Genomic DNA, 13,670 nt, shown 5'->3' with positions numbered 1-13,670 from the left:
GAACATTTTCAAGGATTATATCACAAAGTTTTTTGCAACATTCTGTGCAAATATAATGTCTATGATTTCCTTTTACCAATAGGTGGCGCTATGACTATGAATGACCGTTGGGTTAAACCATAACTAATTTTTTTGGCATACAAATGAAAGCTGCTATAATTAATTAGCATTGACTTAGCTCTACAAACTCTTCATAACTTCCATAAGCGTAGCACATCATCCTAGTGAACGGGCTGCTTAGAGGAATATTTACATCTATAAACATTTGACTTTAGTGTCAAGATTGTTTTATAACACAACTAAATAAACATGTATGTTTAAAATAAAAATATGAATCTATGAAGCACTTTAACAGTGCGGTATTGGATGAAAGACGCATCGCTCTATAAAAGCAAGGAATGTCTGTATGTCTGTGATGATGATGTCATCACTGTAGAGAGTGATGATGTCAGAATTTTGCAGAAGTTCCACAGTGATGATGTCATCAGTAGCAGCTGCGAGCAAATACAATTTTTGTGGGGGCGCCATTGAGTCATTTTGCCATTCACATGTTCAATACCCCAAAATATCAAATTTTTGTGTTTACGCCCTGAAAAATGCAATCACTTTTTTGTAATGATAATAATAAAAAAAAAACCAGGTGCATTACGATAGGCTCCTACGCACCGTTGTGCTCGGGCCTTAATTATAATTTTGCCATATTGTATTGTGTATATGTGTTAATTATAAATTACGCGATTACAGTTATAACTGACCCCAACCCTGTAACTAATGATGATCTGATGGTGTGTGTGCAGAGATGTTCAGTCGACTGTGTGAGATGCATCTGGAGACGGAGTCTGATGGGGAACATGAGTTCCAGGCAGCGTTTGCCCACTACAACCCAGGTAAAACACACATATCTGTGTCCTTCAACCATCACTTTTATTTCAGATAAATCCATCATATTAGATCAATAAATCTAAGATCATTTGCTCGAGAGAAAAAAAAGATGTAAAAGGTTGAAATTGAATTGTTGAAAAAGTTTCCTGCATTGCATTTTGGGATGTGGAGTCCAGAATATCAGGGGTTCTCAACACTGGGGGGGGGGGGGGGGGTCGCCAGATACCTTCAAGAAACGAACAATATTTTCTGAAAAATTTGAGCCAATTTTTGCTTATTTTTACCTTTTTTCTGCAACTACACCAAACTCTCCATATTTCAAACTATTTTCATCACTATTTTTTGCCATATTTTGGCTCCTTTTAATGCATTTTTGCTACATTACTCCCATTTCTGACACTTTTTCATCACAATTCAATATCTTTTTTGCACATTTTTTCCACTTTCAAAACATGTTCAGCACTTACTGTATAAACCATTTCCACCTAATGTCACGTATTTTTACCCGTTATTGTCGCTTTTAACCTCTTTTCGCCATATTTCATGCCTATTTTTTGCCAATTTAACCACATTCATGCATATTTTTCATTTTTTTACACCTAACTTGCCATATTTCAACCTATTTTCATCACTTTTTCTTGGCATATTTTTGCTACATTACTCCCATTTCCACCTAATCCTTAGCACGTTATGGGCACCCAGCGAATGCTGTGACTCTAATGGAAGTTTGCTTTTGTCACTTTTGTTTCTGCATTAACAGGCGACAGTTCCGAGGAGGATTCAGACGAATGCAGCTGTGCAAACGGCCGCTGTGTTCGTTCATATCTGGGAACCATGTGTGAATGTAACGCAGGCTTCAGACTGGACCACTCACGCATCCGCTGTATAGGTTGGTCCCTGTGGTTCACTTCTACATGAGCTCCATATGGAACGCTGTTTGATCATCAGTAATAGCAACCGTATTAAACTAGTGCTCACATGTGAGTACATATACTCACATGTTGGTTTACTAGTGCACGAGTATACTTTACTAGTGAAGCAAAAACTAGTTAGCATTATATGCTAATAAGGGGGCGGGGTAAACAAATTCAGCCTTGTCAATGGCTTTTGAAAATAGCTGGATTTGTTTATATGGTCTGTGTCATTACTCCAAGACAACAAAAGTTCACAAAAATAAAAATTGTCAAAGAACCACAAATTTACTCTAAAAACAAACAAAACTAGGCAAGACCTGTATTCACAAGGTGAATATGTATTTGGAAATTTGAAAAAATTGGCAAAAATGACAAGTCACACATTGAAAGGAAATGTTGTTCAATGGTACCAGTCTGAGCACTGTATCTCAATGTGTGGCCAAGTTATAGGAAAAACCTATTTTTATAAATGTAAGCATCAGACTTGTACAATAAATATTCATAGAGATATGGAAAATATTGGTTTTTGAGACTTGACTCGACCTTGACCTTAACCTTGACATTTTGGCTCCAAAAAAGGTCGACTGCACATCGTTGACATTGTCCCTATGAGATGACATACGTGTCATTAGTGCTGCATTAATAGTCTAGGAGGAGTTCTAGGAAAAAGGAATTGTGGAAGAAAAATAATAACGCCAACGAGAACAATGTATTACAATTACTCCCAAGACTATAACAAGTTTAATGATTACAAAAATATACAAAATGACAAAGAAAACCCAAAACAATTGCATAAATACATAGAAATATTTAAAAAGACAACAAAAATCCACATGATTACTCAAAAAAAACTAAAATTACTCCACAACAAAAGGTCACAAAAAAACTGAAAAATATTAAAAGAAACAACAAAAATCCACAAATTGACTCCAAAAATCACAAAAAACACACACAAGCTTGTAATCGGAGGGTCACCGGTTTGAGTCTCACTGGGGCCAACACTGTGGGATGTTGAGCAAGTCCCTTAACGCTTAACTGCTCCCTCCCACTGCTCCTTAGGGAGGGGTTAAAGGCAGAGAATACATTTCATTTATATGTAAAAACATATGTGACGATAAATAAAGGCAAAAGCCCCGATTCTTCTTCTAGTAAAGGTTAACTATGTCACTGATATCAAAATGTTAAAGCTTTTCTCTTTCTGTAATTTTCACGTAATAATGTGTTTTGTGTTCCAGACATTGATGAATGCGCTGAAGCAGGAGTTCGAGTCAATCCGTGTAAAAACGCTCGCTGCGTGAACACGTCCGGCTCCTTCAAGTGTTCCTGCAAACACGGCTTTGTGGCCACGCGCAGGCCCAACGTGTGCGCACGACGCAGGAGTCGGTAACACCTTCTGTTGCACACACACACACACACACACACACACACACAAGCCGGGGTTGGGGTCAATTACCGTACATTTTTCAGTTAAATTAACATTTTCAATTAACCATGTTCAGTTGCAATTAAATTACAATTATTATTTTATCCTCAGTCAATTACAATAATGTTCTCAATTACTAAAGTTAATTTACAATAAATCACGATTACTGAGCGTGAAATAAATAACCTAATAAAAGTTCAACTTCCTCTTGTGTTAGCATTCTGTTAGCATCTTTTATGCTAACAGGTCCTAAATCATCTGTAAAATACACTAAAATCAAATATTTATCATCTAATTTTTTTCCTATCTATTGATTTCCTTCCTAATCAATGAAAATATAGGGGTTTTTTCCCATGGTAAAATGTGGGAAAGCTTGATATAATAATAATAATAATAATAATAATAACTTTATTTATGTAGCACTTTTCAAAACACACATTATAAAGTGCTTTCCAAAGGCAGCTATACGTTAGAAAATAAAATATACAAAGATATTAATACATATTTAATAAACAGAGACATAAAAACAAGTTAGAAGTGACTAAAAATCAAGTATGTTTACGTATACGAAACATATTTTAATAATTATTAACTACATATATGTAGAACTGGACATATAGAACTGTAACATGGTTCCCCTAGTTTTACGTTAAATTATAATTGGCAATTTTGATAGAAATTTCACAGCAATTACAATCACAAAGTCAATTATCTGAACTCAATTACAATTTAATTAAGATTACAACAGAAATAGATTTTTAAAATTATAATTAGGTCATATTTGTATTTAATTATCAAACACGCAATTGTAATTGACCCCAACCCTGCTGTTTTGCAGTCGTCCTTAAAGGAAAACTATGCATCTGTTTGCTTTTTGTAATTATTGTTTTTGTAGTTTATTATAAATGGTGTGTTTGTTGTTGTTGTTGTTGTTGTTGTTGTTGTTGTTGTGCTCACTCTTGTAAAAGTGTGACACACCTTTAAGCCTTCTCCTGTTTAATTATTCTGTTATGGTTGTTTTTTATTTTTATTTCTTTGTACAGTCTTTTCACAGTGGATTATTCCGTGCTCCGCCCCCTTGTTTATTTTGTTGATGTAAAATATGAAAAACCTTTTTTGTATAATTTGACATGTGCACAGAAGTGGATTTGAATGATGTGTAAAGGAAAGGATTCATGCACTAAACTGTCAGTAAAGCAGAAAAATAAAGCAGCTTACGATAGAAAACCTCCTCTAGTTTACCGCATTTTTAAAAATTGTTTGTGGAAAATATTTAGAGAATCCAAAGACGCTGTTGTTGTGATGAAATGAACTGAAATAAATCACATGATGTCAACTTTTCACGTGTTTGGAGGAGTTTTTGTTCGTAGTGATGTGATTTCATTAAAACGGTTCTTCGCTACCAATTCCAGCAAGTTCTTTTTGTCTCCTTTATTTGAATAATATGTTAAAGTTTCATTTAGTCAGACACAGCTTTATTCCAGGAAATTTACTGGAAAAAAACAAAACAAAACGGGAAATATACTTTGATATTCCGACTTGTTTCGACTGTCAACTGCCAGTTTTCTTCAGAAGGAGATGAAAGTACAATTCCTGAAACACAGTTGTCTGAATAAATGGAACCTTAACATATTAATATACAAAAAAGAAGACCAAAAAAATCTTTCTGAAATTATTACGCCAAAGTCAAGGACACATCAAAGCGATCAGCAGACGCCGGTGAAGAAGACTAGCGGTTGACAGTCGAAACATGTCGGTAGAAGATCAAAGTAAATTTTGTGGGGAAAAAAAGTGTGAATAAAAGAAACCTTAACATATTATTCAAATATAAGACTAAATGAACTTGCTGGAATTATTACGCGGAAGTCAATTACACATCAAAGTGATCAGCAGACGCCTCTGAAGAAGACTGGCAGTTGACAGTCGAAACATGTCAGGAGATCAAAGTAAACTTTATGAAGAAAAAGAGTGTGAATAAAAGAAACTAACATATTGTTCAAAAATAAGACTAAATGAACTCCCTGGAATTATTACGTGGAAGTCAAGTACACATCAAAGCGATCGGCAGACGCCTCTGAAGAAAACTGGCAGTTGACAGTCGGAACATGTTAGGAGGTCAAAGTAATTTTTTAAAGATACTTTAACATATTTGTTCTGGGCTACGTTTTTTTTTCTATATGCTGTATTTTTTATAATATAGCACAACAGAGTTCAATCAATTCAGTTTGGATGAGATTAAAGGCATCCGATGGTTGCCATGGTAGCGTAGGCTTCTCATTACCTGGTAAGAATAACATCTAAATCTCTCCCCTGTAATCTTCCTGGTTTTTTTTAAGAAATAATGACATGTAACTAAGCACTAAGTGCGCTGCAGATTTTAGGTGAGAAAACGAGTGATTTCAACATTAATATGGCCTAGTTTTTACTTCCACTTGTAAATATTTGAAGTCTCCAAAAACATTCCTGACACAAATTAGTGTCATTGTAAGATTTTTTTGTGTGTTTTGGGGTATTTTGCATATTTTTTTATTATTGTTTAGTTGATTTTATTCTTATTATTGTGTGTTTGTTGTCCTAATTTGTCTTTTTGGAGTAATTTTGTGTATTTTTGATATCATTTTGTATATTTTCCTCATGTTGTTTGTTTCAGTCATTTTATGTGTTTGTTGTTGTTTTGTGTTTTTTTGGGATCATTTTATGTAATTTTCATTCGTTTTGTGTGGTTTTGGATTCATTTTTTGTGTTTACCTTGGGGGCCACTAAAAATTCGACTGAGGGCCCGTGTGTCTGCTGTAGATGATATAATTAAAGTAGATTGTTACATACATTTTTATTACATATTTGTCTGTAAAAATGTCAAGTATAAATCATCCATGAGTCTCCTGACCTATTGCAAATGAAAAATAGATAAAATTTATTTTAATCAAATGTATTTCACCTTATCTTCCACTAGGGGGGGCAACTGCCCCATAAGAGTTTGTCTTTAATGTTATACATTAAAATAAACTGCTGGTTTACCTTAGCGAGCATTTCATCTCATAAACTCTTTTATTTTAAGATCATAATATAAAAGCTCACATAATGACAGACTAATGTTGATTCATTCCATTTAATTTTGCCAAATGTATGTATTATTTCTGTCCTCCCTTATGTCCGACTACAACATTTTGCTCAGAATTCTGTGAAAAAAACATCTATAGATCATGATGATGGAATTAATGAGTGATAACATATTTTAAATAATCTCATTTTGTAAAGAAGTGGATTGAAACAGTATTTAGTGCCTCCTGAATAGATTTATTTTATAGTTTTTATCATTTATGTTCTAATCAAAAAATAATTTCATTATTTTGTGTTTTTGGTGTCATTTTCAGTATTTTGTTGTTGTTTTGTCTGTTCTTTTTATTTTTCAGTATATATTTTATCTTATTTTGTGTGTTTTTGGTGTCGTTTGGTTTTTTCTTATGTCATTACCTCCGTCAAGAGCGAAACGCAGAAGAGAAAAGCGCTAATTTTATGTTTGTCTGTCATTCTGTCTGTTAGCAAGAAAACTTGAAAAGATATGAACAGATTTGGATAAAATTTTAAGGAAAACTGATAAATGGGACAAAGAACAGGTGATTACATTTTGGTGACAAAAAAACTTGTGATGATGTCATAGGTTCTCACACAGTCAAATAGCTCAATGTTTGAATGGTAGTCATAGTAACACAGCTCAATGTTGACAGATAGTCACGGTAATCCTGAGTTTACCATGTTACCGTGACTAGAGCGTGTTAGCTGAGCTTGGACCGCTTGGTGGAGGTCTGCGCTCTCTGAGTGCTTTTGTAGTTTTGTATGTTCCTGTTATTTTTTTGTGTATTTTCTTGTGATCTTGTGTATTTTTGTTTTATTTTTTGTGTCTTTGTTGTCATTTTGTATGTTTCTCTGTTACTTTTGTGTATTTTTTCTTATTGTGTGTTTTTGTTGTCGTTTTGTATGTTTCTCTGTTACTTTTATGTATTTTTTTCTTATTGTGTGTTTTTGTTGTCGTTTTGTATGTTTCTCTGTTGTTTTTGTGTATTTTATAGTGATTTTGTATATTTTTCTCTCATTTTGTGTGTCTTTGTTGTTGTTTTGTGTGTCTCTGTTATTTTTGTGTATTTTCTAGCGATCTTGTGTGTTTTTGTTCGGTTTAATCAGCCTCAGTTCATTCCACTATAGTTGAAAGAAGTGAGTCATTCCACATTGAACCCCCCCCCCTCGTCTATACATTGATTGTGGAGCTCAGAGCTCATTAAGTTACGTTATACACCAACACCCTCACTGTGTCCTGGTTTCTATCTGTCTAATTATTATATAATGTGAAAGTGGAGCAGCAGGGTGACCTCCACTAACTAGTTTAGGGAGTTACAGAGACAGAGGCCGAAATAACAGCAGAATCCTTTGGAGACGAGTGAAAATGTGTTCTGAGGGATAAAAATATCAGTTTTAGTGGGTCGTGCTGAGTGCCATGTTGGCTGCAGAGTGCACGTTGGTGCACATGGATCCACATCGCAGCCTCAACTTCTGCATTTGTTGATTCAGTTCAACTCCAGTTGGTGGTGAGACAAACATTCCCCAACATTGCATAATAAAATCAATGCTCAGCACAGCTTGGCAGGTTTTTCTCTGTCTGACATAGTCACATTTTTGATATAAATCCATCGGTTTAACTCTGAAAAGTGATGTCATATATTTTGTTCATATTTAAAGTGCATTTTTTATCACAGCTGGGCCACAGAAATATGATTATCAACATTCATGTCAGCATTTAGATCAGAGGTGTCAACCTCAGTTTGGTTCAGGGGCCAGATAAGGAGCAGTTTGACCTCAAGTGGGCCACAGATACATTTTATGTAGGAAAATGAGCAATTTCAACATTATTGTGCTCTAGTTTGCACTTTTACGTATACATAAAATACAAAATATGTAAGAAACCGACCATATCCAAGCAATAAGTGACAGATTTGAGTCTCAACATAATCTACACTTTAAATTTTCTAGATTTTGTGACCAATTCTATTAAATATTCTGTAATACTTTTTGGAAAATTGAAAGTTTTGTCAGAATTTAGAGTTTTTTCAACAGTCGAACATTTAAAATGACTGCAATCATGCGTTATAAGCACCGGGAAAACTGTGAGCCCCTGCAAGTTTCATTTACACAATTGATTCATGTTTTCTTTGTCATTTTTACTTTCTCCTGTGGGCCGAATTGGATGCTCCAAAGGGCCGGATTTGGACCCCAGACCATGAGTTTGACACGTGAAAGAACAAAAGGGTTGTCTTCTTGGTTTGTGTATTTTTGTTGTATTTTTTATTTTGCACGTCATTTTGTTTAATATTGTTGTCGTTTTGTATATTCTGTTGTTTTGTGTCTTTGTTTTTTTCTTTTGAGTCATTTATGCCATTTAGTTTTTGGGGGTTTTTTTTGCTTTTATACGTGTGTATATGTTGTGTGTTTTTGTTGTCGTTTTCTTATGTATTCTTGTTGATGGTTTTTTAAAAGCATTTTAGGGGTCATTTTGTATATTTTTGTTGCCGTTTTTGTATTTTTTTGTATTGTTTTGTGTATTTTCTAGTCATCTTATGTGTTTTCATGTAATTTTGCATGTTTTTTGGATTTGTTTTGGATATTTTTGTTGCTTTTATGCGTGTGTATGTTGTCATTTTGTTGTCATCTTCCTGTGGTTTTTTTTTTTGTACTTTAGGGGTCATTTTGTATATTTTTGTATTTTTTTGTGTACTTGGATATTGTGTGTTTTTATGTCATTTTGTTTGTTTGTTTTTATGGTGTTTTGAATATTTTTGTGTTTTTATATTTTTTTGTCTGTTAACAGGATTAGATAAAAAGCAAAAATATTACTTTAATCAAAAATATAAAAATATTTCCCTTCTTCCTTAAAGTTTAAAATGTTTTTTAAAAATTATTATTAATTAATTTCTTTTTATTTAATTCTATTTATTTGTTGTTTTCCCTTTCTTCCCTCATATTTATTATATCTATTTTGTACATGTATGTATATGTATATATTTATATATAATGTGTCTTTCCCTCACATTTTTGACTAATATTAACTTGTTATTGTCTCCTCCCCTCACCCTCCAATAGCACAATACCATTATTATAATTATTATATTACACACACACACTTACTGTATTATGATGTATGTGAAATGTAAATATTGTCTATGGTCAATGTCATTTTTTTTAATGTAATTGTCTCTGTCTTTGTGTTGTATGAGGCAAAATAAATAAATAAATAAATAATTTACTTTTCAACTACTGAAAAAAAGTGTTTCAAATAATATTTATTTGCATTCAAAAATACATTTGAAACTTTTTTTTGATTGAATATGAAATATACAAATTATACCTCCATAAAATATTCACATACATAGAAATAGTCCTATTCTTGGAGTCATGTGATACAGTTTTGAGGTTGGGACTATAACAGTCAGGCAATGAAAGGTTAGAAAGAATCTGAGGTCCCCACACAGCACTTGTGGCCCCTCCCACTCCCAGTCCAGTCTAAAGTGAGCAGACACTGGGGCTTTATCTCAAACTGCTGCAATCTGCAAAACTCAGTGTGTTGGACTCAGAGTGGCGTCCAGTATCAGCCTTATATCCTGCACTCAGCTCTTTCCCTTTGTCACCGTGGATTGTGGATGAGCTCCATCCTGGAATGGAGGTCTGTGAGGGGAGGTGGGGGCCAGGAGGGTTCCTGGTGTCTGTGTGGGCCTTTCAATAATTACACATTTATGAAGAGCTTCTTTTATGATCTGATGAACAGCATGTGTGCAGCAGCCTATTAATTAAAGTTTATTTAATTAAACCCTGAAATTAGTTTGAAAATCCAAAATTGATGAACAATGTATATTTTTCTCTCATTTTATGTGTTTGTTGTTGTTTTGTATTTTTTTGGCAATTAATTAATTTTTGTTGTTGTAAGTTATGTTTTTGGATTCATTTTGTGTGTTTTGGAGTCATTTTTACTGCCATTTTGTATAATTTTTTGCTCGATGTTTGCATTTGCAGGCTTTTTTAAACAATTTGTTTTATTTGTCATAATGTGTGATTTTTAAGTAATTTTGTGTACTTTTCTGTCATTTTGTGTGTTTTTGAGTCAATTTATGTTTGTGGTTTTTAAAAAATAAATGTGTTTTAGTTGGTATAATGTGTGCTGTTGTAATCATTTTGTATATCTTTCTGACATTTTCTGTGCGCTCGTTGTTGTTTTATGTTTTTGGATTCATTTTGTGTTTTTTTTCTTGTCATTTTGTGTTTTTTTTCTTGTCATTTTGTGTTTTTTTTTCTTGTCATTTTGTGTTTTTTTTCTTGTCATTATGTGTGTTTGATTTAGTTTTTAAGTGTAAACTGTAAATCACATTTAGTCCTGGGAAGAATAAACAAACTGGTTGAAATCATCATCATCATCATCTGTGAGACAAATGGCTTTAAAATGTTGGGACAACAGACATTCCTATAGGTTGTTTCTACACCTAGCATCTCTTTTATTAATTCATTTAATTATTTAAATAGACTACATTTTGCGTGTTTTTTGGATTTGTTTTGTGTATTTTTACATGTAACCATAGTAACTATGACTGGCTTTGTTCACTCAGCATAAACATGAAGCTACGTCTGTGTCACCTTCACCTCCAGATGAAAACAACAAGCTGAGTCGGCAAAAAAAGAAAAAACAACGTAGTGACAAAACAAATGTGCTTAGATATGATGATGGTGCAAATCAATACAAACAAACTATAGTGACTTCAGCTGCAACTTTGTATTTACAGCAAAACAGCAGAAGAACACCAACAGCTTTTTCCATCACCACTAACTGCCGATAATAAGCAGCACGCTGGTTTCCTCAGACACCCACCATCCCATAAAGGCCCCACCATCCCATAAAGGCCCCACCATCCCATAAAGGCCCCACCACTGCCACTTTGGCGCCCCACCTACACCCATTGCTCTCAGTTCCACACCCCATCAAGGCTGGAGCTTTGCTTCCACATGTTCTAAATATAAATTGGTCCTAACTCGACACTGTTACACTTAAAACCAGGGGTGAAAGTAACTGATTACAATAAGTACTCGCGTCACTGTAATTTAGTTATTTTTATGGGTACAAAAAGGAAAAAACCAATTTTCAATTTTCATTTCTAAAACCAAAAAACAGAAAATACCAGATGCGGAAACAAAAAAAATGCCAGTTTTTTTATTATGGTGGGACCGGAAATTGGTCTTTTCAAAATAAGAGCACATATATGAGGACGGTCAGTGTACTTTTTTTTTTTTATTGTCATTGCATTTTCAGGTAAGAAGAGGAAATCAAAAAACAAGTGGTAATTTGATTTTCGTTTTCAAATTTAAAAGCTAAAATTTAAATTGGGTCAAGAATAGATAAAGAAACATATAAAAATCGCTTGATTTTTAATTTTTTCTAAAACCAAAAACACAGAAATATCAAAGGACAAAAACACAAAAAGGTTCGTTTTTCATGATGGTGAGACAGGAAGTTGTTCTTTTCAAGATAAAAGCACATACCGGTATATGAGGACGCTGCTGTTTTTCTGGTGCCAAAAGATATGAATTATAGCAAAACAAGGCTTGTCATCTGCAGAAATTGCTGCAAAAATATTCCACTAAAGTGGGAGTTTTTCAGCAAGACGTGAGATTTTGCACAGAAAATGATTTAACCCGACTCACTGATATAAATATATACATATATATCAGTGAGTTGGATATAATATATGTAATGTGTGCAATATATTTGTAGTGATTTCTGCAGATGACAAACCTTGTTTAGCCATTTAAAAATTATTTCGGAGTACGGTTCCAAAGACATTTTATACAGCAGGCAAAATATAAATATAATTCATACATTTTGACACCAGAAAAACAGCAGTGTCCTCATATGTGCTCTTATTTTGAAAAGAACAACTTCCGGTCTCACCATAATAAAAACAGGCTTTTTTTTTAAATTATTTTTGTCCTCTGGTTTTTCTGTTTTTTGGTTTTAAAAACAAAACATTTTGAATGTTTTTTTTTTATCCCTTCTTGACCATGATGAAGAAATCAATTGATATTTTTTTAATTTCCTTTTCTGAACGGAAAATTTACTGACCAAAACATACACTGACCTGAGGACGCTGCTGGTTTTCTGGTGCCAAAATATAAGAATTATCTCTATATTTTCCCTGCTGTTTAAAATGTCTTTGGAGCCGTACTCCAAAATCATTTTTAAAATGGCAAAACAAGGTTTGTCATTTGCAGAAATCGCTAAAGTGGGAGTGGAAGAAAATGGTTTAATGCACTGATGCACATTTGGAGTTGGAGGCAAAATGCAATAAATGAGGAAAAAACCTGAATCTCCTTTTTGCTAAATGTTCTGTGTTCGTATGAAGACAAGGAATCTTTAGCGACTTTAACTTGTAACTATGTGTGTTTATGACAATTATCAATTATACAAAATAACAAAATCTGTTTTTGTATTAGTTCAAACCTCACTACAAAAACGAATACCATATTTCAACATGATGCGCATATATATGTGTATATACTGTATATATATGAAGATTAAAGATTAATTTGGGGCTTTCGCCTTTAATTGGCCATGTAATGTTATTACATTAATGGAATTTGTCCTCTGCATTTAACCCATCCCTGAGGAGCAGGGATATATATACTGTATATATGTATATATATACATATATACTGTATATATACTATATATACTGTATATACTGTATTTCAGTGAGTCGTATTAAACCATTTTCTGTGCAAAATCTCCTCACATGTCGTGGTGAAAAACCTCTTCCACTCCCACTTTAGTGCGATACATTTGTAACGAGTACTTTTTTTGACAATATTTCATAATCAGTAATTTTACTCGTACTTAAGTACATTTTTTTTTTTAAATGTCAAGTAATTTGTTACATTTCTACACCAAACCATTACTGAGTTAATTATTATTTCTTGTTTTAAAATCGTCCAAAAAAATAATTGTACATTTTGAAGACAACAAAAAAAGTGAGAGAAAAAATGAAAAAATATCCAAAATGGCAACAAAAGCGCACAAATATGATTCCTTAAACACAAAATGACAGAAAAACACTATAGAACAAAATATAGAACAACCAAAACTAAAAAATGACCCCTAAGACGCAAAATGACAACAAAAAAAATAAAAAAAAAATAGGAGAAAAATGTAAAAATAACAACCAAAACACTCAAAAATGACTCCCAAAACACACAAAAGAATTTTACATTTTGACAATTATTTTTATTTTATACAGATGACCAAACAACAATCACGCAGAACCTAATGCACATGGTGCCAAAACAGCATTGAATGATAGTTATTTTCTCAATTTTAGAGTTCATAAATGTAGCTATACTTAGGGCCTGATAATTATTTTTAA

General features: G+C 33.2%; 1 protein-coding gene across 4 annotated transcripts in view; it reads left to right on the top strand.

The window, feature by feature from the left end:
• Positions 1-3,518, top strand: part of ltbp3 (latent transforming growth factor beta binding protein 3) — a 46,882-nt gene extending 43,364 nt beyond the window's left edge. For all 4 annotated transcript variants that reach the window (XM_028466849.1, XM_028466847.1, XM_028466848.1 and 1 more), the window contains 3 exons: positions 798-887; positions 1,643-1,771; positions 3,032-3,518. In XM_028466849.1, coding sequence (XP_028322650.1) covers positions 798-887; positions 1,643-1,771; positions 3,032-3,183 — 371 coding nt within the window. In that variant the 3' untranslated portion in view covers positions 3,184-3,518. The remainder of the gene's footprint in view (positions 1-797; positions 888-1,642; positions 1,772-3,031) is intronic.
• Positions 3,519-13,670: the final 10,152 nt, after the last annotated feature.

This window comes from Gouania willdenowi, chromosome 14, assembly GCF_900634775.1.
Source record: "Gouania willdenowi chromosome 14, fGouWil2.1, whole genome shotgun sequence".
Classification (NCBI taxonomy): Eukaryota; Metazoa; Chordata; class Actinopteri; order Blenniiformes; family Gobiesocidae; genus Gouania; species Gouania willdenowi.
Note: the sequence above shows the minus strand (reverse complement) of the source record. Positions and strands in the feature narration are given on the sequence as shown.